We start from the raw sequence: 27,255 nt of genomic DNA on the forward strand, positions 1-27,255 counted from the left end.
TACTTGCTGCTGCTAATAGTGCTTGATGCCATTTATTCAAACTTGGATGAAGATGTTTCTTCCATCTTGAAGAACAACTTTCGTGGTTTTGAGTATTCGGTGGAATGGTGCCTTCGTAGAACTCTAAGTATTTTTTGGACACACGAGTCCAAACACCTTCACTTGTTTGAGAAATCCCCCTCACACTATCTTCTGAGATCCATCTATAAGCCTTGCAAAGAGCTTCATCTTCTTTTCGGGTCCAAGCCCTACCTTTCATTGCAAATGAGGCCATTTTTTTTGAAAAAAAATGAAGGAAATATTGCAAATGAAGTGAAGAAATATTATAGATGAAGGAAATATTCGAAAATATATTGAAGGAAATATTGAAAAATTGAAACAAATATTATAGATGAAGGAAATATTAGGAAATATATTGAAGGAAATATTAAGAAATATTGAAAAATATTGAAGAAGGAAATATTGCAAATGAAGTGAAGAATTGAAAGAACTTCACCATATTTATAGAAGAAAAAAATGTTTAAAATAAAAAAATAAAAAAATAAAAAATAAAAAAAACCAACGGCTAGTTGCAACGGCTAGCTGACTCAGCTAGCCGTTATATTAAAAAACATTTCAAACTATTAGTGTCGGTTATAACCGACACTAATAGTAGAACTATTAAAAAAAAAAACTCTTTAATGCTGTCGGTTATAACCGACAGCAATAGGAAACATTAAAAAAAAAATAGCCAGCCCTCCAGCCCTCTCCGATCCCGTGGGGCCCTCCCAGATTCCAGAGCCCTCTGGCCTAGCCCTCGGTTGGAGACGGTTTTAGGGCTATTTTCGGCCCTCTGGCCCTCTGAACCCCTCGGTTAGATATGGCCTAAACCCGCGGATCAGGCCGGGACTACGCAATTAGGAGCGGGTTAAAAATACTGAGACAACAGGACCCGACCCGGACCGGACGGTTGCTACAGATATCAATGAATAACTTCGTTATGAAGTGGCCCAGCGTCGCGCGAAGGACGACGATTTTGCAGATTTAAAGGTCTTATTTTACTATTCTCTGCATCCACATCATGAGGACCCTTTTGTAAAATCATTGTTACTGTTCCACCAACTTCCTTAGACTCAATCAACTCACAACATAATAATGTGATTGCAAAATCATACAACAAAGTAGGCGACGAAAATCAAAAGGGAAAATAAAAACAAAAACAAAATAAAACTCTACAACGTAATCTCCCTTTTAACTATATACGCTCTCTCTCACTCTCTCTCTCTCACTCACTTTCTTACAAACAACAAACAAATTGTACATGACGGGGAAGTCGACCTTTTGACTTGCGACCGACCCCCGGTGATGATCCAATAAAACAATCTCGCATTAGGCTGCATCGGATAACTTGAAAACTAGAGGAGATCGAAACCTAAACCTTCCATCCAGCAATTTGACGTGCAGCAGCCGCAAGTTGATGCTTTCCCTAAATGGGATTGGAGACATCTTGTGTTTTTTTTCATCTACCCAAATGGATTTCCTCCGGCTGAAGGGAAAGGATTTGGGGGAGCAGGCGCTGAGAATCTACCTGCCAGCTGTTGATCCACATTTAACGAACCAAAAGAAGCCCCACCGGTGCCAAAGCCTCCTGCCCCTTGATACCTACAAGTATGACGAATACATTAGGAAACTGCAATCAACAAATTATCTCGTCAAAATACATATTTATACTGTGGGGACTGAATACATGCAGAATTTATATTCAGAAATGCAAGAAAGTTTTAGGAGGACAGCTAGTAAAGTAGAAGAACCATACGGAAGAAAACTCGGAGCACCTACTTATTTTAGATGTTCCGTGTTATCCAATGCTAAGTGAAAAGTAAATGAAAAATAGAAAAACTCAAGATTATGGTTACCCGGAAGGTGGCACGCTGCTCGGAACTTGTTGCACCATGTAGGGCCCTGAAGTTATCAAATCAGAAAGATGGTAAGACTTCGTTTAAACTAAGTCGGATCTCCATTTTTCGTAGACGTTGGAAGCATTCAATGTAGCTACTAGCCATATAGTTGCTCAGATTTTCGGGCTAATTTAAATTTAGGTTTGCACTGCAGCCGGATTCATGTGATGTTACTTGCAACTGCTGCATATGTTGTGTGCTTAGTGGGGATCATATTGATGTACATATGGTATGCACCAGAACCAACTTGCCTCCTCAACATCTTCTTCATAACCTGGACATTAGTACTCCTACAACTCATGACCAGCGTCTCTCTCCACCCGAAAGTAAGTTCCGCTAATCACCCTGCATTAGGGGCTTCAGCCTTGTTTTAATGTGATTTTGCTTGTTAATTTCCACCCGGAACAGGTGAATGCCGGCATCTTGACTCCGGGTCTCATGGGGCTTTATATAGTATTCATCTGCTGGTTTGCTATTAGAAGGTACGGTTTTAAGTCTCTTCTGTGTGAACCACCTTCCGTTAGTTCAATTTGAGATTTTGCAGATGTTATCTGGCATTGTTGCATAATCTTTCAAAATCAATCATCCAGTTGATCACTAGCTTCATATGAAAATCTAAACGTGCGACTCTGGTATATTTGTGAATTCCGTTGATCCATAATTGTTGCTTTCGAGTGCAGTGAGCCAGCGGGGACAAGCTGCAACAAGAAGGCAGATGATTCAACCAAAACAGATTGGCTCACGATCATAGTAATACTCTACTCTTAATATTGCACACAGATATCTCTTTTCTCTACACGAAATCATGACAATGACTTATTTGTTGACAGAGCTTTGTTATAGCCGTGCTTGCAATGGTTATCGCAACATTCTCAACTGGCATAGATTCCAAATGCTTTCAGGTTTGCTCTACCGTCTGAATAACTTTTAATCAATCATCTATGTTTCCTTTAGAATGCGCCTGACATCATCTGCAGTTCAGGAAGGACGAGACTGAATCCGAGGATGATGTTCCATACGGTTATGGATTCTTCCATTTTGTTTTCGCCACGGGAGCAATGTACTTTGGAATGCTGCTGATTGGTTGGAATACTCATCAATCCATGAGAAGGTATTTTTCACCACCTTGTTTGTGAATTAAAACTGAACTCCGTTCTTTCTTGCTTGCTCAACAAGTCACTTCATTCTGCAGGTTTACGATTGATGTGGGTGTTAGATTATTAAGTTTGTTGAAAGTAGTGGTTCTATCCACTACGTAAACTTAGGATTGTTCATGTAAGCAATTTTAACTGCATGGCTAAATAAGCCCTAGAATTTAGGGATCAGTAGAAGTTGGTTTCTTTCAGACTTAGTCATATACCACGTTTAGGTTAAGTGTTTAACATGGGTTGCATGTTTATCTTTCAGTGATGTAATGCTTATATATAGCCGGTTTGTTTTTGATAAAGGTTAAGCGAATCTCCTCCCAGTTTGAAAATATCTCATTCGATAAACACTTGGTTTTAACATTTGGTATCAGAGCCCCAACCTGAGGCTCCTGAGCAAAGCTTGAGAGATAGCAATCTTTTGAGTGAAGAGGTACGAGAATATGGTAGGAGAAGGAAGTGACTTTGTGCAAGCATCCATTCCAAAACTGGATGGGCATTATGACCACTGGGCGATGCTTATGGAAAACTTCCTACGTTCAAAGGAATATTGGGGTCTTGTGGAGCATGGAATCCCTGCAGCAGCAGAAGGAGCTCAATCCTCGGAGGGGCAACGGAAAGTGCTCGAAGATCAAAAGTTGAAGGATCTAAAGGCTAAGAACTACTTGTTTCAAGCAATTGATCGAGCTGTTTTGGAAACAATCTTGAACAAGGATACGGCTAAGGAGATTTGGGATTCGTTGAAGCAGAAGTATCAAGGGACTGCTCGAGTCAAGCGAGCACAGTTGCAGGCACTTCAAAAGGAGTTTGAGATGCTTCACATGAAGACAGGAGAAACTGTGAATGAGTTTTTTGGTCAAACTCTGACCATAGCCAACAAGAGAAGGATTAATGGTGACAAATTGATAGATGTAGAAGTCATTGAGAAGATCTTGAGATCGATGACTCCTAAATATGACTATGTGGTTTGTTCAATTGAGGAATCCAAAGATTTAGACATTCTCTCAATTGATGAACTGCAAAGCAGTTTGTTAATGCATGAGCAACGGATGATTGGACATGTTGTGGAGGAGCAAGCACTAAAGGTGGCCTATGAAGAGAATTTTGGAGGAAGAGGATGTGGTCGAGGAAGCTATCGTGGAAGAGGTAGAGGAAGAGGTCGACAAAACTTCGACAAGTCAACAATTGAGTGCTATAATTGTCATGAATTAGGGCACTATCAGTATGAGTGTCCTAAGAAAGACAAGGAAGCAAAGGCCAACTATGCAGAAGCTAGTGAAGAGATGTTGCTAATGGTGTACACGGATACTCAGGAGATTAAAGAAGACATTTGGTTCCTCGACTCGGGTTGCAGCAATCATATGTGTGGTAAGAGAGAGTTATTTTCTGATTTTGATGGAAGTTTTAGAGAAACTGTGAAACTAGGGAACAATACTAGTATGGCTGTTTTGGGGAAAGGAAACATTCGACTACAAGTGAATGGAATGACTCAGGTGATCACGGGAGTTTTCTATGTGCCTGCTTTAAGGAATAATCTTCTAAGTATTGGTCAACTTCAGGAGAGAGGTCTTTCTATTCTCATTCAACACGGGAGGTGCAAGATCTATCACCCTAAAAGAGGACTGATCATAGAGACTGTTATGGCTGCAAACCACACGTTCATTCTTGTTGCTCAGTATCAACTCAATGTCCAGGCATGTTTCAATGTTCTCACAGATGATCCAGTTCAATTGTGGCATTGCCGATATGGGCACTTGAGTCTTGGTGGCTTAAAGACTCTACAACAGAAGCAGATGGTGAATGGACTACCTCAGATAAAGGACTCGTCAAGAGTATGTGAGAATTGCTTGGTAGGCAAGCAATCGAGAGATCATTTTTCCAAAAAGGAGTACTTGTAGGGCTTGTCAAATTCTACAACTCGTTCATGCAGATATATGTGGACCAATAAAGCCTACATCCAATAGTAAGAAGAGGTATCTACTCACCTTTATTGATGATTTTAGTCGTAAGACTTGGATCTATTTTTTAATTGAGAAGTCAGAAGCCTTTCGAACCTTTAAAGCTTTCAAAAGTCTTGTGGAGAAAGAAACTGATGCAAGTATTAGAAGTTTGCGCACGGATCGTGGATGGGAGTTTACATCTTACGAGTTTGTTGAGTTTTGTGTTGAGAATAGGATCTAACGACAACTGACAGCAGCTTACACCCCGCAGCAAAACGAAGTAACTGAGCGTAAGAATTGGACCATCATGAACATGGTTCGAAGCTTATTAACCGAGAAGAAGATGCCAAAGACTTTTTGGCCTGAAGCAGCAAACTGGACAGTTCATGTGCTCAACAGAAGTCCCATATTTGCAGTAAAAAAACAAAACACCTGAGGAGGCATGGAGTGGTACAATACCGTCAGTAAGTTATTTCAGGGTTTTTGGATGCATTTCATACGTACATATTCCAGACAATAAGAAGACCAAGCTAGATGATAAAAGTATGAAGTGTATGCTGCTTGGAGTTAGCGAATGATCGAAGGCCTATCGGCTATTTGATCCAGTTTCACAGAGGATCATAATCAGTTGTGATGTTAGATTTGATGAGAATAGTAGTTGGGATTGGGATGAGCATCACCATGAAGCTGTCATAGCAGATTTGGAATGGGATGATGATGAAGATAAAGCAATTGAAGCTGATGAAGTTAATAGTCAAGGAGAAGATGAAGATGGATCCAATGGAAATGAAAATGACACAAGCAACAATAGTGGATCAGATGAAGTCTCAGAAGCAAGTTTATCAAGTCCAGAAGAAAAAAGGCCTAAGGCTCCGCCGGTGTGGATGAGAGATTACGTAACGGGAGAGGGATTATCTGAAGAAGAAGACATGGTGCACTTGGCTCTTTTAGAAGACAGTGATCCAATGCATTAAAATGAAGCTGTGAAAAGTGTTAAATGGAGGAAAGCTATGGATGTCGAAATAGCAGCTATCGAGAGGAACAACATTTGGGAATTGACAGATTTACCTCAAGGTGGGAAGATGATCGGAGTTAAATGGGTTTACAAGACTAAACTGAATGAGAATGGAGAGGTGGACAAGTACAAAGCTTGGCTTGTGGCTAAAGGGTATGCTCAAGAATATGGGGTCGATTATGCTGAAGTATTTGCTCATGTGGCTAGGTTAGATACCATTCGGGTTGTAATTGCACTTGTTGTGCAAATGGAATGGACAATTCATCAATTGGACGTGAAAAGTGCCTTCTTACATGGAGAAATTAATGAAGAAGTGTTTGTAGAACAGCCACATGGGTATGTGCAGAGAGGTAAGGAGCATAAAGTTTACAAATTAAGGAAAGCTTTATATGGACTTAAACAAGCCCCTTGTGCTTGGTATAGTCGTATAGAAGCTTATTTCTTGAAGGAAGAGTTTGTGAAGTGTCCCTATGAACACACTTTATTCATCAAAACTAGAGATGGAGGTAAAATTCTCATTGTTTGTCTTTACGTTGATGATCTCATTTATACTGGCAATGATGAATGCATGTTCACTAAGTTTAAGCAGTCGATGATGAATGAGTTTGAAATGACCGATCTTGGTAAGATGAGGTACTTCCTTGGAATTGAAGTATTGCAGCAGGTAGATGGAATATTTATTTGCCAAAAAAAATATGCTCAGGAAGTGTTGGAAATATTTAAAATGGAAAACTGCAATCCAGTGCACAATCCTATTGTTCCAGGTACCAAGCTAACGAATGATGTGACTGGTGAGAAGGTCGACAACACTTTCTACAAACAGATCGTGGGGAGCCTCATGCATCTCACAGCCACTCGGCCTGACACTATGTTCGTGGTAAGCTTAATTAGCATATTTATGGAGTGTCCAACAGAAATGCATTTGGCAGGGGCAAAAAGGGTTTTGAGGTATTTAAAAGGCACGATCAGCCTTGGAATTCTTTACAAAAAAGGAGGACATGTTGAGCTCAGAGGTTACTCAGATAGTGATTATGCAGGTGACTTAGAGGATAGAAAGAGCACATCGGGGTATTTGTTCATGTTAAGTTCAAGAGCTGTGTGTTGGTCTTCCAAGAAGCAACCTGTGGTTACGTTATCAACAACTGAAGTCGAATTCATAGCAGCAGCTTCATGTGCTTGTCAGGCAACCTGGTTGAGAAAGATAATGAAGGAGTTAGGTCAAGCTCAGCAAGATTCTACAACGATTTTCTGTGACAATAGCTCAGGAATAAAGCTCTCCAGGAATCCTGTAATGCATGGTCGAAGCAAACACATAGATGTATGTTTCCACTTTCTTCGTGATCTGACTAAGGATAACATTGTGCAGCTGGTTCATTGCAACACTCAAGAATAAATAGTAGACATATTAACCAAGCCTTTGAAGACTGATACCTTTCTGAAGATGCGTGAGCTTATGGGAGTGTGTCTGGAACTAGGTATAAACTGATTGCTTAGCAATCAGTTTAAGGGAGGATGTTAGATTATTAAGTTTGTTGAAAGTAGTGGTTCTATCCACTACGTAAACTTAGGTTTGTTCATGTAAGCAGTTTTTACTGCATGGCTAAATAAGCCCTTGAATTTAGGGATCAGTAGAAGTTGGTTTCTTTCAGACTTAGTCATATTCCATGTTTAGGTTAAGTGTTTAACGTGGGTTGCATATTTATCTTTCAGTGATGTAAGGCTTATATATAGCCGGTTTGTTTTTGATAAAGGTTAAGCGAATCTCCTCCCAGTTTGAAAAGGTCTCATTCGATAAACACTTGGTTTTAACAGTGGGATGGGCCAGCACTTGGGTGAGGATTGTGAACGAGTGGATCGCGGTCTGCGTGTATTGTGAGTATATAATGCTAAACAAAATTGAATGCGCTCTAACGAAAATCTCGTCATGACTGAAAGGAAAATTTTGTGTTTTGCAGTATGGATGCTAGTTGCTCCAATCATATGGGAAAGCATATAAACGGTGCAATCCGCTTAAGTTAATGTTTACATCTTGCCACATTAATCCGTTGTACACATGAGAGTGTCCAAGCCTCGCCCTCGAGGATCAAAACTCTTTGCATACTCTGAGAAGAGCCTCCTCAGGCCGCCATAAGCAGCAGCGCCGCTGGCACATAACACCGGTGAACTGACTGCAACTTCCAATTCGTAATGTGTGAAGATTAAGGAGGGAAAGAAAAATGCACACAAGTTAAGCATTTTAAGTCCTCCTTTCCAATACCATAGAGTGTTGTGAATTCATAACACTTTGTTCTCCATATGTAATCATTGTAGTGTGAGCAAATGTGGTTTAGAAGAATCTCAGCATGTCATTATTTGTTCCATTATTCAAATAGCAACTACATTTTGGGTCCTAGGAATTGTTTCTATTATCCTTTAGAGGTCCGTGATTGGTGGTTTTAATGTTTGGCATATGTTTGAGTGATATTATATTTACAAGCAGGGGCGGATGTACATTGGGATCAACGTGGTTCCAGGACCACTCGGAGTCCGAGAAATATACATGTGAAGGTTTTTTGAGGACTCTCCAAATGTTTAATATGGGCCCCTTTTGTATCTACCAAGTGTTTGATGTAATATCTACTAGACATTATCTCGACAGGTTGCGTCGACAACACCCTACAAATTCTCTCGATATCACTCATCGGCTTTCTTCGGCATATGTCGATATTTGTTGATATGTGTGCAACATAGTTTGTTTGACGACAAAATGCCTCAGTGAATAAACTAAAACAATTTTTGCACGCTTCATGCTCTGTTTCTATCTAAAAAAACTTCTACTTTAACATTGGGACCCTACAAAGTTCAAATCTAATTCCGCCACTGCTTACAGAGAGGAGAGTTAAACTTGAGTACAAAAAGATACACGATGTCCTAAACTAATATCGCTACGCCTGATTTCTATGAAGATCGTATACGCATCGGCGAGAAGAAGGGCTCTGTACACATCAAAGCAGGCTAGGGCCACAGCTGTTCTTCACGAATTGACCCCAAGAGGTCGTTTGTGCCATTCAAAAGTATTAGCAAATTGCCTCTTAATTAGCTATTCTGACTTTTGACTTACATTGTATGCAGTTGAGGTGTTAATTAGCTATTCTGACTTCAAACTTACATTGTACGAGTACACTGCTAAAATAATATATTATGCTGATGATACATGTGTAAACTCCCTTAAATGTATATTCGTACGACATATCATAATAGTGTACTCATGCTATATAAATTGTTATATAGTTCTCTACGAGTCCGCAAAACGATGCTTTTAATTACCAATTAATTAACAGAAAAACCAAATAATATTTGTCCACCTAAATTTGAAGCTTTGTAACTTGGAAGCCAAGAAGCCAAAAGAAAAGCCTAAAGCTGCAACATTACTGGAAATTAAGAACCAAAGGCAAAACCGTAAAATCACGTATCGGAAAATAATCTCCACTCGGTCGATCGATGATCGTTTTTACATACAAAATGGGGCAAGGCACCATCACTAGTAGAAACTAAAACCGTAGTAGAAGCTTATGAACACATCAGTCAAGAGTGAAAGGGAAGTGGAGAAAATTTATGAGATATTCTATTGAGCAATCCATCATTTCTGAGTCTTGAAAACGAGTTTTTTAATCATAACAGGAAAAACTCTACGATCTTACAAACAATTTCGTCTACAGTTTTGGGGAATCCAATAGAAGACTAACTATTTTTTGATTGTGCAAACGAGTTCATCGACTGCAAAGGTAGTAGAAAAGGTAATTCAAACCTTCTGCTAACATATCAGGGCAAGTCAAGATTAACGAAAAAGTAGTGGAAACCATATATTAACTGGCATCTTGAGGTTATCAATGATTTTCTAAGCTTAAAAGTAAATTCCTGAAATATGTGGTGGAAGCAGGGCAAGTATTTTCGCGAATTCAAGTAGTATTTGTCAATTATTTGGATGAATGTCTTATATGGCTGGCTTGTAATGTTGAAACGTTTCTAGATGCAATATATCTCCAAAATTCAAAACAACTAATTGAAAAAATTCATAGGAATCTGAAGTATGAAATATGTACTTGTCTTCATTATCGAATCGGGAAAGCAAACAACAAAAGAGGTGTTTGATGAACTGATAGTGATATGGATTAGATATGTAATGATAAGCGTGATGATGATGATGCATCACCACCTTGATTGTGCTTCACCATAGAACCTAGCTGGATGTGGATCAAAAACATAACCAGCTTTGCCCAAAATCAAATCACGCTCATTTTCCTTCATAGGTTCGTCCCATAGTAGATTCACCCCTATTCTATTCAATGTATAAGAAGCAAACGTAGAGGTATAAGATCCCACTAAATTTATATCAACTTCAACTCTATCCCCGCCTTGCAAACTGAGCTTATCGTTCGATAATTGTCCCTGCCAAATATGATGGGATTCAGGTTTGTAGAATATTCTATTCCGATGTTCTTTGATTATGCTGGTCCGTAATTCGGTACGCTTGGTATTATTTATAACAGTAATGACAATTGTAGGAGGACGAACTGATATATTGCAGGAGTATGAGCATAATAGAGTCAGCCCTTCAAAATTACGACCATCGCTCGAGGGAATATCAAAACTGACTTTACTGCCATGATCATTGACAAACTCAAACCAATCGGGAACATAATTCCCAGGGAAGAAAATGCCACCAAATCCGCAAGAAGTCCATCCCTACATATACAATGCAAGTGTCATATATATACATGTGCGTTTGTGTGTGCATGTGCATGATAGGAAGGCAATGAGAGAGAGATATACCTGTAAGATGTTCTTCTTAAAATCAACTGTGAGATTAGTGCACCCTTGCATATCAATCCTTACCATGGAATTTAATGACTTATCCAAGCCTGGAACCTCAGTGAGTTTGAGTGAATCACTTACATTCAGTTTTCTCATATTTGACATTTCTGAAAAATCCGGCATTGTTTCCAATGCAGGGCAATCAACGGCATACATAGATCTCAAACTTGTTGGTAATCCCAAGATTGTATGAACATTTTTGCATGAAGTTAACCACAATATTTCAAGCTCTGAAAGACCACTGAGGCTGGGTAGGGTATGAAAATCATTCTCACGAAGATACAAGTATTGTAAGGAACTTAGACTCCAGAGATCCTTCGGGATTTCATCTTCAGGTAAATCGCACCATGCGAGATTCACACTCCTTAAAGAGTTTAAGCCGTGTAACGAATAGGGCAAACGAATTTTGTTCACGTTTGCTAGGGATAAACGAGTGAGATTCTTCAATCTTACTATGGAAGGTGGTATGTGTCTTATAGATGTACTATCTACTTCTAGTATTCTCAATGATATCATCTCCCCTAAATTCTCATGTAGTTCTCTGAATTTATCACAGAAATTAAGATGAAGAATCTCAACAGATTTCGACTTATAGAAATCCCTCGGAAGAGAACTAAGACTGCAACAGTTTCTAAGGTTTACCAAAGAGAGTCTTTCGAGATGACCAATGGAGGGGTGAATCTCGGACAAACTGTCACATCGTTCCAATATTAACTCTTCAAGATTTGGGAGCTCTGAAAAGTCTGGCGATTTAATTAGGGAACGGGAGCAACTGAGATTCATGATTTTCAACTTCTGAAGCGACTGTGGCACAAAACCAAAGAAAAATTGAAATTAATATCGAAAAAGAAGTTCTCATAAAAAAAGAGAAGGAAATCCAAAAACAAATAGAAACAGAACATCATCATCTGTAATTGATTGTACCTTGGAACCCTCCCAAACTTGTACCAGTATACTCCACTGCATGTCTAGAACAGCTAGTCTTGGTTGATTAAAAAAATCATCTGGTATGGACTTTAAAGGACATCCTTTCCAGCACAACCATATTAACTCTTTGGGAATATGTTTGTATTCTCCATTGAGCTCTACATAGCGAAGCTTAAGCAATCTCAGTTTCTTCATTTTGGCAAATGCTACTGTACTGAAACTAGCCGTATCAGAGCTTTGCAAATCTAGACTTAGTCCTTCAATTTTTCTAGTTCCCTGTTAAAAAAAGAAGTTATACTTACAAAAAAATCATACAAACTTCACATTTCATATTCGGAAAGGTAATGCTAGGACACCAAATTTTTTAACCAAATTTGCAAACCAAATGATGTGTCACAAATAAGAAGCAAGCCTGTTAATCGACACTTAATTAATTAATTCAATAATCTACAACCATATCTTACAAATTTCAATTTTTCATGTTCCCCTTTTGAACATCATATAATTTTCATATTTAGAACAGTTCAATTTCTTAATCCTTGAATATCGTCCTTACAAAAACATCATTTGAATCAGGGATTGTTGAATCTAGTCATTCAAATTTATCAAATAAATAGACGATTTATTATTAATATGTCACTTGATACATACATCATTGATTTATTTGATATATTTGACTAAACGATCTTCGTTTATGAAATTTACAAGTGAGGGAATGAGTTCATCACCCAAGAAGGAATTGCAAGTATTATTGATTAGGCAAAATCACGTGGGTGAATATATGCAAGTACTATTGTTGGCTAATGGAGCTCTCCTTGTGCAACTATAGATACACATGAATGATGTTTAATGTATAATAGACATACGTGGTTTATACATGTATTAATCCAAAATTATATTGGGAATGTACTTACAGATTTATTTGTCAATACATCGGTGACATCTTGAGGATTCCACAACCTACTCCATTTTTCAGGGTGGCCAAGGGATTTTTCAAAAATGATTACTTTGGCCATTTCTCGAAGCAAATCATGCACATTCAACTCGTTGCGTTCAACAGTTACAAGGCATCGTTCACGAAGGACACTGATTCCTATTGTTGCAAAAAATCCACATGCATCTAATACTTTTGCGACATAGTCCTTATTCCATCCAATAAAGAAACAAGATATGTCAAGGAATATGGCCTTCTGTGTATCATCTAGCCCTTCAAAGCTTATTCTTAGTGGTTTTATTATTTTTCCATAAGGAGTTCTTTCCAATTTCTCCAGTTGACTTTCCCACTCTCCTATGGTTCTTTTAATAAAAAAGGAACCTAAAATTTCAAGTGCTAGCGGCAAACCTCCACAGTAAGAAACAACCTTTTTTGAGAGTTCAAGATATCCTTCATCAGGCCAACTATTTTCAAATGCATGCCAACTAAAAAGCTCAAGAGCTTCTTCTTCATTCATTTCCTGAGCCATATATGTCATGTCCACTTGCTTTAGTAAATGTTCATCTCGTGTCGTAATGATTATTCTACTCCCTGGACCAAACCAATCACGTTTTCCAGCTATTGCATCCAGTTGTTCCATTTCATCTATATTGTCTATGATGACAAGTACCCGTCTATGTTGGAGATAATATTTTATCATACTGATACCTTCATCAACACTGCTTATGTCAAGTTTCTCTTTCAAGATGTTAGAAATAAGTTTTTCTTGCAAATTAACCAGACCATGTTTACTTGTATTGTTGCTAACGTCGGCCAAGAAACTTTTGAATTCAAACTTAGAATAAATTTGGTTATAAATGGCTTTGGCAACTGTTGTTTTACCCAATCCACCCATCCCCCAAATCCCAATCATGACGACATCATTTAATCCACCACTTGAAAGATGAGTGATAATATTCTGAATGCGAGAATGGATTCCAACTTGGTGCTTGGCCACATGTAATTTGTTTGCGTTCGGAAGCCATTCCTTAATAATTTTGTCAACAATTTCTCTAATAACCTTTGCTTCGCGCCTGAAAATTGAATTCGTAAGCATTAGTGGGACTCAATGATAGCTCAGTAGTAGCTATCAATACATAAATAATTATCTTTCCTTCATATATATTATATTTACTAACTAGCTCGTATGTGTTTTTGTGACCAACTTGAATAAAAGAAAGTCATTCATAAATTAACAAAAAAATTTCTTTCCTTCATGTATACACACTAACTAGCTCGTATGTGATTTTGTGACGAACTTGAATAAAAGAAAGAAAGTCATTCATAAATTAAACTCCAATTACGGTTTAGGTTTTAGCTTCTGTAAAATGTTAATTATATGAGAGATTTAAGTCATTCACCAATATGTTTCAAAACTTGAAAAGCAGGTGAATGATTACCCATTGTTTGTGATTTGAAGATGGTGGCCAGACAAATTTGCAGCTTCTGCAAGAGCCTTTCTCCATTGCTTTACCCTTTCTTGTTTAGCTTCACGTTCCTTGTCATCTTTTTCTTCACGGATGCCCTCTTCGTGCTTCTGAAATGCTTGAGCTAAATCACCGTTCTGCTTCCTGACATGTGAAGGATCAACATGATAGAATATTGGCAAAACACGTCGCCCTAGTTTGGATCTGCACTCCATGATCTTCACCAGCTCGTCAAGACACCAACTCGAATCCGCATACCTCTTTGAGAAGACAATGATAGAGATCTTTGACTCTTCGATTGCCCAGAACAGTTCTTCTTTTATTTCTTCCCCTCTTTTTAGATCGTCCTCATCGATATAAGCCTGGTATCCCCTGTCTGTTAATGCCGCGTGGAGGTGGCCCGTAAAGCCATTGCGTGTGTCTTCGCCTCTGAAGCTCAAGAACACGTCATGATTCCAAAGTTTTGACATGGTGGAGGATGAATGACACGTCCGACCCCGATATCCTCCACCAGGGTAGGTACATGCTGGCCGACATCCGAAGGCGACGAAGTCATACTAACATGCATGAGAACTATAAAGAAAAATTAGAAAACTTCATTTTAATCCTTGGCAAAGATGACTTTTTGATTAAAACCATGAGTAAGATCAAAATCTAATTTTAGTCCCTTGATACATTAATAACCTCATTTATTAATTATATTTTGATTTTATAATTATTTATCTTTTTCTTTCTAATTTTTAATGTATTAATTTTATTTCATTATAATTTTTATTTTCATTTCATTCATCGTAATATATTTTGTTGTGAACATTTAGATAAACTAATTTTTGTTATACAATATATTTTGATGTACTTTATCTTCTTCATTTAGGTATATTAAATTCATTATAATACATTTCGGTGCATATATTTAGGTACACATATTTCGGTACATACATTTTGATACAAACATTTAGGTACATTAATTCAATATAATACATTTTCGGTACTAACATTTCAGTGCATACATTTCGGTACATATATTTAGGTACATTAATTTAATATTAATACATTTCGATGCATATATTTAGGTACATACATTTCGGTACTAACATTTAAATATATTAGTTCAATATAATATATTTCAGTACTAACATTTAGGTACATTAATTGAGTCTTTCAAGTTTGAAGAATGTTAAATAAAATTAATAAATTAAAAAACTCTTTTTTGGTCAAAAAATAAATTAAAATTTGTGTATTAATAAATTTAAATATTTAATGGGAGACATTAAATAAAATGCACATTAATTATTTTGAATTAAGGGCACATTAGGGACTAAAATCAATATTTAATCTAACACCAGGTTTTTTTTTTAAATTTTAATCTTCTTGAGGGATTAAAGTTCAAAAACCCCAAGAAAAATGGACATAAATAAAACTTGTAAATTTAACTATAATGAATATGCAATTGTGGAACGTGTTCAAAGCACACAACTAATCTAGAACTCTAAAAAGAAATAATATAAAATTGAATGAGCAAAGAAATGGGTCCTACACTGAGAGGACTCGAATATGCCGATGTGGAAGTGCCTTGACGTCGGGATTGTACGCCTCGAATCTAAAGTCCTGAGGGGGCGCAAAACAAAACATGAGTGGACTAATTTGATATATAAGTAATACTAAAACAGTTATTCATCAACGTACTAACCCCCAAAGTTTAGGAAAACTCAATAGTATAATATGTAATAGGTTTTCCGAGAAACCCTAGCATGCCATAAAATTTCTCATAAAGCATGTATCATGTAGTGTGCTTAATAGTGTTATCATATATAAGTATCTTCCGGCCATAGCCACCAACCAAATGCCCGACCAAAGTCAATATAAGTATCTTTCGGCCGAAGCCACCAACCTACGCCCGGTGAAAGCTAATTATAAGTATCTCTTGGCCAAAGCCACCAACCTACACCTGGCCAAAGCCAATTATAAGTATCATTCGCCCGTAGGCAGAACCATTTGCCCGTAAGCAGTATCATTCGCCTGTAGATAGTATCGTATGAAAAACCACTAAGTAAGCACAAAAAAATATTAACATAATATTTCTTATATATATATATATATATATATATATATATATATATATATATATATATATATCTCTCTCTCAAATCGGAGCTCAGTAACTAAAACGTCATATTGTAAAACCACGTTCATAAGTAGGTATATAGTCATCAATCATATATACCACAAAGAACGTAAAGTCGATCAAGCATTATAATTTATAAAGTGTAAATCCAATTTACTCATAAACGTTTCATAAAATGTAACCATTAAATCATGTATGCATTTCTAATAGTAAAATCATGCATTTTAAAAGGGATCCACTCACAGTTACTTCGCCGTCGAAGAGCCGTGCAAACTAGTAAAGACGGAAACGCCACATAAAATTGTAACTAAGCACATAATGGGACCAATTAATAAAACTCTACTCAAACGATGGAATTTGAAAAAATGGAGCACGAATTTGGAATCAGGACATCAAAATTAGTCTAGAAGGAGTTCCAGGAGAAACCAGAAAAAAGTCAACATTGACCGTTCAACGGTAAAAAATCAACGGGTCAGGTCAACGGCTGACTCAGCCAAGCTGAGCCAAGCCGCGGGAACTTAACTGGTTTTTTGGCCTGAAGTTTGTGCAACTTTCAAAGCTCCGTAACTTCTTCGTTTCTTAATCAAATTCGACCTATTATATATCAAAATGAAGATAAAAAAATGTAGAATAAGATTATACCTAATTGGAAGCTCAATGGTTGCCAAGATGGCCCGAAAATGGCCTAAAAATGACTGATCCGCAGGAAAAACTGAAGAACTCGTCGAAAACTGGTAAACTTTAAACGTTCATAACTTCTTCAATACTCAACGAAATCGAGTGATTTAAAAATGAAAATCATGGTTCTCGATGAGACAAAGAGAATGGTATCTTACAAGATGGATACCTCGCCTTTTTTTTGCCGGAAAACGCCTCGAAATTCACGGGTTCTCGCCGGAATCTGGGAAAAGCTTATTCCGAGTTATTTCAACGTCCAACAAGTCTAAACAACATACAACAAGCCTCGATCTAACGTTAAAACACATCCCAAGGGTTTTTAGGAGCTTACCAACGTCGAAAGAACCACAAACTACGTCGGAGCTCATCGGGAAAGGTTGATGAACAGTGACTCCGTCACTGTTGGTGTTCCACGGTGTTTGGCCTAAGATTTCGAGGTCATCGAGTCCAGTTGGTGAGGTTTGTAGTTGCTGTGCTCGAGGAAGAGAAGGAGAGGTTGCAGAGGAGAGAGAGGGCTCGGGGAGCTTAGGAGAGAAAGAGAGAAAGCGAGTAGAGAAGAAAGAGGTCCGAGAGTTCACACGGGAAGGAAAAGGGAGAGAAGGAGATGTATTTGGCCGGGGGGGGGGGGGGCGTAGTCAAAGGATGGGTCTCCTTGGGCACACCAGCTATATTAAAAATATATTATAATATTTGTAAAAGTTGCTCTATGCTTTAATCGAGATCCTTCTTTTACACCATGTTTTGTGGCTTTATAGGATTAGAATAGGATTTAATCGTTTATTTGTATTTGTATATGTATATATATATGGGCTACTTAGCCTCGGTTCCAGATGGTGAAAATTGCATTCGTCCATATTCTTATTTCTTCCTCCATATATTCTTCCATACACAAATCCCAGGAAGTACGTGGCTCTTTCTTAATTAAATAAGACCATAAAGCAAACATTTTAAACAAATATCTCCCAACCAAAATGAAATTACAAAATTACCCTTCCATTCTGTAAATTCTAGGACGGGTCGTTACAATGAAGAGGCGGCTTCGCAGGCTGTCATGGCGGTATCCACCGTTGTGGCACTATAATGGTTCAAATCACGACCGAAAAAAAACGACAGTAGTTATATTTGTGTTACCGATCCGATGGTACTGAAATCTCGGAGCCCAATCAAGATCCTTCAATCAACAAAAACATAAGTTTATAATATTATAATGTTGGCGCATGGACTTGAGAAACAACATACTACCAAGCCACCCGGGAAGGTGAAGTGGAACAAAGGAAACGAGGAAAGAAACGAAGATGAAAGGACAAACAAAGAGTATTGAATAGAGTATAACAATGACTTTTTGACGGTGAATATACCTATTTAACTATTAATAATGTATTATTTTAGGTTGAAATTTGAAAGCATTTGAGAACAAAAAAGGTTTTTATCACAAATGATTTCTGAAATTGACTCGTCCAATTAAGATGGTCTTGAAATTGAAAATTAATAAATGAAGTCCCTAAAATATTATCAATGTAGTCATTTCGTTATAATTTTGTAAAAAATTTCGTTATGTGCTATGGCACATAACTAAGGCCCACAACTCATAAGTCTAATTAAATATTACTATATAGATTTAAAATGTTTAAATAATAAAAAATAATTTTTATTTTTGTATAATTAAAACTTCAAATAAAAAGATGAATTCTGCGTCCATCCAAATGTAACATGAAAGACCAAATTGTTACAAACTTACAGAAAACCTACTCGATGACAATTTTGTCTGCCGATACTCTACTTCTTCACCTCCATAATTTTGATTTCCTCACCCTCGACTTTCTCCGAGGCTTCTCGATCCATCCCAACCTTCACCTCCACCAACCCACTGTCAACCTCCCCTTCAAAACAACCCTCCCCCGTTGACATTTCCAAAACCCTCATCACATCTCTCGCAATCTCCGCCGCCGCCGCCGTCGTCATCGTTTCAGTCATCGTCGTAATCAGATGCTTCGGAGGGTTTGGAATTGGCACTGGAGTGTGAGGTCGGTGAAGAGGTTCCCGTCAAGAGGCTCGGAGGATGGTAATTCTGGCGGAGGTAGTGGTGGTGATTGTGGATGAGCATCTCGAGATTGAACGGCTGAATCTTCCAAATGCTCCAATTGGGGGATATTGTTATTACCGGAATTGTTCAAGGACGAAGCGGCTTTTTCTATAAGATTTTAGAATTGAGTCAGTCCGTGGAGTGGAAAGGAAACAGAGAGATGTGTGACCGCGGGCAGGGGGATCTGCAGTGCTTGCTCGGTGGGAGGGAACAATATGAACAGATTATCTTATTATTTTTATTTTTTTAATTATATAAAGTGAGACCCAGTTATGATGTGGCACATAACAGTATTATTAACAAAATTATGATAGAAGAACCACATAGATTTATGACATATATTTTTGGAGATCATCTTAATGCGGTGGGTTAATTTTAGAGACTATAGACGTGAAGGGATAATAGTAACAATTATTCAAAATGGGCAATATATAGAGGTGCAACTTGGGTTTGGACAATCCGAACCCACTCATGCTCAACCCGACTTTAAACCCGAACAAGCAGTTTTTTTTTTTTTTTTTTTTTTTTTTTTTTTTTTTTAGTTATAACCTGTCTGAACCTAACTCAATTTCAACATGTTCATTGATTGGGTTGAGTTGGTTGATTATTTGCTTGTCCATCCCCAACCCAACTAAACTCGACTAACCAAATCCAATCTAACCATATTGTAACCCATATCAATTAATGTTCATACTACATCCAAGTGAGTCAAGTCAAAAAATCAACACCCTTTCTAATATTTTTTTCAATAAATTGTCATTTATAATTACGTAAGCTTTTAGAAAATAAGAGACTTTGCTTAGTCAGCCAATATTCATAGTCCCTAAATCGTAAAGATTTATAATAGATTATTAATCTCCAAAGCCTAAATTCTTTGTGTCTCGAACTCGTTTTTGGTTAGGTTGAAGTTTGAAAATCAGAAAGTGGGATCCTTCCCCACTACACATAACAATCATTTTTCCTATTATTTTATTACCACTTTTTACCAAAAGCCAACACATTCATCACACCTTCTCTCTCACGCTACCTCCCTCCCATTTTCCCCCATTTTCTGCCATCTCACTCCCACTAACAAATAATTTTATTATTTTATTTTAGGCTAAAAAACTATTTACTACTCTCATGTTTCATGATTTTCAACATTTGTTACATCAAGTTTTTTTCGTCTCAAAGTCATACCTAAAGTGTAAATTTTGGGATAGTCTCATACATCCGTTAGTAAAACTGTTAAGTCTCCCGTTAATTGTGACATGGCACCCATGTGAACAATGACTGAGTGCCACGTGGTTTTTTTTTAATAGAGAAAGGGTTTCAGTGAAAAAATATTTCAAAAAAATAATTTCCCGCCCAAATTTTTTTTCCCATAATCATATACCTTACATTTTTTCCCACCAAAATTTTTTGAAAAAAAAAAAAATCAAATTAATAGGAAAAAAACCACAACTTTCTATTCTAAATCTGCAAATTCAATTCCAAACAAACTTTGAATTCTAAATATGCAAATTCATCATTTAAACTACCAACAAAGTTGAATTGTCAACAACTTTCAATCCACAATAAAGTTCAATATACACCCTCCAATTCACACAAAAGTATCAAAAGACCACAACTTTTACAACTAAAAAACACTAAAGATCTGTCCAAAACACTAGTGGGTCAACTTTAACAACTAATTGAACTCTGTCCAAAACACTAAAGATCTATCGAAAAGTTGTTTCCAAAAAAACTAAGGGCATATTTAACTATAACAAAATGAACCCTTAAACAACCTAAAGCATTAAAGCAGCATCATGGAACATTCCTCCTCCTTTTCTGACCTCTTGCAGTAGACTTTGAAGTGGTTTAAGAGGCTTAAGTTGGCTGAGATGAAGGTTGTAGAGCTTCCTGAGTGCACGGCTGAGATGACTGAGAGGGTTATGATGCCTTAGATGTTGAGGCCTAAGTAATGAACCCATATATCATTAACACTAACAGATATTACACTTCACAAATAACAAATTCACTTAAGAAATGAAAAATCAACAAAAAATATCAAAATTATACCTCATTTTTCTTGCTTGTTCTTCCTTTTCTAGCAGCTGGAGGAGGATGAGTGGTAGGGCATCTGGCCTTGTTGTGTCCCAAGGCCTTGCAAACACTACATTTCACACTTTTTTGCCCTTTCTTGCTTAACTTGAATTCATTTTCATCACCCTCCCTATGTCTCATCTTTTTTGGTATCCCCGTCTGCCTTTTAAAAGTTGGAGGAAGAATGCATTTGTTTTCAGATGGCTCCCAAAATTTCATGCCTTAGACGAGTTGAATCAAGTTTTTGTAAGCTTCAAAGTACTTCTCCTTCTTGTACCAAGAGGAAACAAATTCCTCAAGTTGTCTCCTTGCATAATAGATGGCCGAGCAACCATGTATGCAAGGAAAGCCTGTCAAATACCATCTTCTGCATGAGCAAGTGCACATATTCAAATCCACCATAAATACATTGCCTCTGCCTTCATCCATTTCAAATTTTTCTCCTCCATACCATGTAGCTATAGTGTGTGAGCTTTTCAGTTTGTACTCCTCCAACTTCTTCTGGATTTTTTGGCAGATAGCTCATTTATCCTTCCTCACTGCATTTCTTCTCAACCATATCTTCTTCATCAATAAAACTCTTATAGTTTCCAGCATGGTAATAATAGGCTTGTCCCTAGACCTTAGGATAAAATAATTGAAGCTCTCACAGAGGTTGTTTAAGAGAATGTCACACTGAGTGTGTGTCTCAAAGTGTGACCTACTCTAATGCAAGGCTGGTTTTTTCTCTAACCATTTATAAGCTTTTTCATTCAGCCTATTCACCTCAGCCATACTCTCCCTAAAATCAGCGATGATTGTTGCCTTGGCAGCATTCCACAAAGCATCATTTAATCATTTCCCTTTAAACCCATCTGCCTTGTAGTTGGTGTATAAGTGCCTAACACAGAACTGATGATTACAATTAGGCAGCACCTTCTCAAAAGCTGGTATTAAACACTTTTGTTTGTCAGAAATGAAAGTCCAAGCACGCTCGTTCACAATTCCCAAGTCAGTAGCTAGTAGTTCCAGAAACCAAACCTAATTGTCCTTGTTCTCAAGCTCTACTATAGCATATGTAATAACCCAAGTTTGGTTATTTGCATCCATTCCCACTGCAGACAGTAACTGGCCCTTGAACACTCCCTTCAAGTGACAACCCTCCAACCTTATAAGCTGCCTACATCCATTCTTAAATCCATTTTTGCAAGCCCCCAAACAAATATAAATCCTCTAAAATATCACATGAGCATCATATCTGAACTGTACTACCCAGGTTTGTCCTCTTAAGCTCATCATAATACTCCCACAACTTTGTGTACTGATCTAAGTTACTCCCTTCAAGGATTTTCAAACATTGTGCTCTCACTCTGTAGGCTGTCTTGATATGGATCTCAACCATTATTTCCTCTTTCATTGTCTCCATAAATGTAGTGATGGGCATGCTTGGGTTGAGTCTGAACTTGTCCACATACCACTTCACAAGCCATGCCACTTTGCAGTTAGGATTTTCCCTCCAAATCCTCGAACATTCATGTTTCCCAACATAGGTTTTCACTTGCATTGAATCTTCATTGTACATCCTGGAAGCTTACAATCTCCATGGATAGTTTTTCTCACACCTTGCACTAATCCTCCATTTCTCATTCCTTTTTAGCTTAATAAAAGGTGCACCATGCTTAATGGAGTGAGACCACACTGCCTCTCTCAACTGTGCAGCATCTCTGAACTTTAATCCCTTTTCAAACTTTGGATCATCCATGTTGGCTTTTTCATTAAACTCAAGGTAGATGACCTTCTCATCACATTCTGAACCTGAATCGTCAACACTGTGCAGGCCATCTGAGTCTTGTTTCTCATCATCAAGGGGAACGTCTTCTACATCCTTTGCATCAATAACATCTTCTGGATGTTGGTTCCCAACCCCTTCACCCCTTTCAGCATCTCTAACGACATTTTCTACAGCCGTATCATCTACTGCACGACGATTATCATCTTCCAAAATGTAGTCATTGTCCACAAACTCACTCTCTGTAATGTCATCCTCTGTATTTACTGCCACAAACAATGCATATTTGTTAAAAACCTAAACTTGGCGAAAATAATTGAATACTGAAATGAAAATTGTAAAAATAAATGTTTCAATAATTTTACCTTCATTAGCTTCTACTTCGGTCCCTTCATTAACTTCTTCAGCTTTGTGACCTTCTTCAGTTTCATCACTTTCATCATCAGCATTAAGAGGACCATCTTCAGCCTCATTTCCACTTCCTTGTCCTCCCTTAGTTGCTTCAGCCTCATGTTCATCATCACCATTGTAGGCTATGTCATTCAAAAGACAGCCATTTTTCGAAATCATCCTTACCCCATTTTGCTCTACCCTTCTTCAGTTTTGATCCACTTCCCTTTGTAATCGAAATCGCCACCCTCGATTCCTCAATATCTTCTATAATGACACTTTTTTTTAATATGGCACTCTCATCTAGATTCATCAAAAGCTTATGTTTCAAGGCAGCTTGCTTCAGACTTGGATGTTCTAGGTACATTTCTATTTCCCTAACCCCTGGAACATACTTGCACATTTCACCCACATCTTGATCCCGTTCAATAAGCCTTAATCCCTCACAATAAGACATCCTAGGAATCCTATAGTGATACAACATAAACCCATCATATCCTAACTCCTTAACCATTTCATCAATCTCGAAAAAAGACATGAAGTATTTGTCTAAGTAATCAAACCAAGCCTCAAACCTTCCCGTTTATGCACTTTCAGACCACTTCCCACCGTGGTTAATTTTAAGGCTAAATAATTCGGGCATGCCTGCAAAGTCAAGGAGAAAGGTGAAAACACTAGTAGGACCATGAGGAAAAAAAGTGAAAACAAAACCATGGGGACTATGAGGAAAAAAAGTGAAAACAAAACCATGGGGACCATGAATACAGTTCCACCTTTTTTCCTGAAACCATAGAAAAAAAGGTGAAAACAAAGCCAATGGGGACCACAATTAAAGACAAAACCACATGCAACCCACTACAAAACACAATTCCAGAAACCATAGAAAAAAAAGGGATTGGAACTCACAGATCCCTAATCCCTAAAATTCAAAATTTGAAAAATCGGAAAGCCTAAACCCATATTATCTAGACTTCGAAAAAGGTAGGTTACTTACAATAAAGTGGTGTTTCACCCACTTCGATCCTTCTTTTTTCCCACCCCATCGCCAACGATGGCTTCACGACAATCTTTCCCATAAACGAGTGCGCAATGTACGACGGCGTGCGAAGTGGAGTGACAGCGTGCGAGGTGGAGCTACGACGAGGTCGAGTGATGGCCCGTAGGTAGGGTTTAAGACGGAGATGGGGGGTCGCGATTTTCTGGGGGAGTGAAAAGTTGTTTCACTTTTCACTTTTTCACTTTTTCTGGGTGAGATGGGGGGTCGCGAATTTTGAATTTTGAATTTTTTTTTCATTGAAACCCCTTCTCTAAAAAAAAAAGAACCACATGGCGCCCAATCATTGTCCACATGAGCGCCACTTCACAGTTAACGGGAGGCTTAATAGTTTGACTCACGAATGTATGAGACTGTCCCAAAATTTACACTTTAGGTATGACTCTGAGACAAAAAAAATTTGATATACTAAATGTTGAAAACCACGAAACATGAGGGTAGTAAACAATCTTTTACCCTTTATTTTAACTCTCATTCCTCTCCCTACACCTCTCGTTCTCTCAACTCATTCTTATGGAGATGAATTGTCTGCCCTCCCCATCCGATGCCCTTCTCATCCCTTCCTATTTTATGTGGTCAAGTTTAAACCACATCAACATTTTATATTGATTTTTTATAGAAATAATAAGACAAAAAGCAATGAGAATATAAAATGTTAACGTGGCTTAACCGTGACCACATAAATGAGAGGGGATGGAAAGGGCATGAGATGGGGAGGGCAGACTATCCATCTCCCATTCTTATTACTCTCCACCTCTATTTACATTTCTTTTACTTCTCTCCTTCCCTCAAACTCCCTCCTTTCCTCTGCACGCACAGAGAGCTCCGAGACAACAGCTGAGCTAGAAATTTTTCACCGGATGAACTAGCTTAAAGATTTAAATCCTTATAAACAAAGAAACTTGATACTATATATTTTTACATTATCAGCTAGCTTAAGAAAATTTTCACAAGGTGAGCCAAGAACTTTCGTTATTCAAACAAATTCAAACTTGTACATATACAAGAAGCGATGAGAAAAAAGCTATGAGAAAAAGAGATGGTTTGTAAATTGTATTATATAATTAAACCAAGAGAATTTGAATCAGTAACTAAATATATAATGGGCTACATTCGAAAAAAAAATACATGTAAAATTTTATTTTCAACCAAAAGCTATCTGGGCTACAGCCCAAGGTAGCCCTTGATGTGGCTCCACAGGTGCTCCGAGAGCCCCAAAAACAAGGAGTTGCTGCTCCATTTGGTTAGCAAGCATCCAAGAACATCCGTTAAAATTAGGGTTTTGGTGTATGGAGGTTGTTAGTAGGATTATCTTGTCAAGGCTCGGAATATCGAGGTGAGTGGTTTATATAATATGTTGCAAATTATACTTACTTTCAAATATCTCTATTTCAAGTCAAGCATATTGGATTTGTGGAAATGCTTTCGGAATTATTAATATAGTGATATGTGGATATTTGGAATTGTTCATGGAGCATGAGAACTTTAGTGTTGCATTAATTCGAGGAATAAATGTAAACTGCACTCCGTTCTTTCTTGCTTGTGAATTAAAACTGAACTCCGTTCTTTCTTGCTTGCTCAACAAGTCACTTCATTCTGCAGGTTTACGATTGATGTGGGATGGGCCAGCACTTGGGTGAGGATTGTGAACGAGTGGATCGCGGTCTGCGTGTATTGTGAGTATATAACGCTAAACAAAATTGAATGCGCTCTAACGAAAATCTCGTCATGACTGAAAGGAAAATTTTGTGTTTTGTTTGCAGTATGGATGGTAGTTGCTCCAATCATATGGCAGAGCAGATAAACTGTGCAATCGGCTTAAGTTTATGTTTACATCTTGCCACATTCATCCGTTGTACATATGGGAGTGTCCAAGCCTCGCCCTCGAGGATCAAAACTCTTTGCATACTCTGAGACCGGCACTTAACACCGGTGAACTGACTGCAACTTCCAATTCGTAATGCGTGAAGATTAAGGAGGGAAAGAAAAATATACACCAGTTAAGCATTTTAAGTCTTCCTATCCAGTACCATAGAGTTTGTGAATTCATGACACTTTCTTCTCCATATGTAATCATTGTAGTGTGAGCAAATGTGGTTTAGAAGAATCTTAGCATGTCATTATTTGTTACATTATTGAAATGGCAAATATATTGTGGGTCCTTGGAGGTGTTTCTATTATCTTTTTGAGGTCTCTGATTGGTGGTTTAAATATTTGGCATATGTTTGAGCGATATTATACTTACAAGCAAGACGGATGTACAGTGGGATTAAGGTGGTCCCAGAGTCACTCGAAGTCCGAGAAATATACATGTGAAGATTTTTTGAGGACTCTCCAAATGTTTAGTATGTGTTCCTTTTATGTCTACCAAGTGTTTGATGTAATATCTGCTAGGCATTATCTCGACAGGTTGCGTTGACAACACTACAAATTCTCTCACTATCACTCATTGGCTTTCTTTGGCATATGTCGATATTTGTTGACATGTGTGCAACATAATTTGTTTGACAACAAAATGCCTCAGTGAATAAACTAAAACAATTTTTACACGCTTCGTGCTTTGTTTCTATCTAAAAAACTTCTACTTTAACATTGGGACCCTACAAAGTTCAAATCTAAATCCACCATTGCTTACAAAGAGGAGATTCAAACTTGAGTACAAAAAGATACACGATGTCCTAAACCAATATGGCTACGCCTGATTTCTATGAAGATCGTATACGCATCGGCGAGAAGAAGGGCTCTGTACACATCAAAGCAGGCTAGGGCCACAGCTGCTCTTCACGAATTGACCCCAAGAGGTCGTTTGTGTCATTCAAAAGTATTAGCAAATTGCCTCTTAATTAGCTATTCTGACTTTGGACTTACATTG

At 37.8% G+C, this 27,255-nt stretch overlaps 1 protein-coding gene across 4 annotated transcripts in view; it reads right to left on the bottom strand.

The window, feature by feature from the left end:
* The window catches only part of LOC126594844 (disease resistance protein RUN1-like), a 59,730-nt gene that overhangs the window by 25,432 nt on the left and 7,043 nt on the right, over window positions 1-27,255 (bottom strand). Inside the window, exons 5-7 of one of the 4 annotated variants that reach the window (XM_050261346.1) lie at window positions 11,816-12,094; window positions 10,850-11,695; window positions 10,215-10,762 (exon numbers count right to left, since the gene is read on the bottom strand). The exons of 1 other annotated variant lie outside the window; for it this stretch is intronic. In XM_050261346.1, coding sequence (XP_050117303.1) covers window positions 10,226-10,762; window positions 10,850-11,695; window positions 11,816-12,094 — 1,662 coding nt within the window. In that variant the 3' untranslated portion in view covers window positions 10,215-10,225. Of the gene's footprint in view, window positions 1-10,214; window positions 10,763-10,849; window positions 11,696-11,815; window positions 12,095-12,732; window positions 13,826-14,191; window positions 14,687-27,255 lie in introns of those variants that run through there. 2 more of the 4 variants (XM_050261111.1, XM_050261338.1) reach the window with 2 other exon arrangements.

Source organism: Malus sylvestris, chromosome 2, assembly GCF_916048215.2.
Source record: "Malus sylvestris chromosome 2, drMalSylv7.2, whole genome shotgun sequence".
Taxonomy (NCBI): domain Eukaryota; kingdom Viridiplantae; phylum Streptophyta; class Magnoliopsida; order Rosales; family Rosaceae; genus Malus; species Malus sylvestris.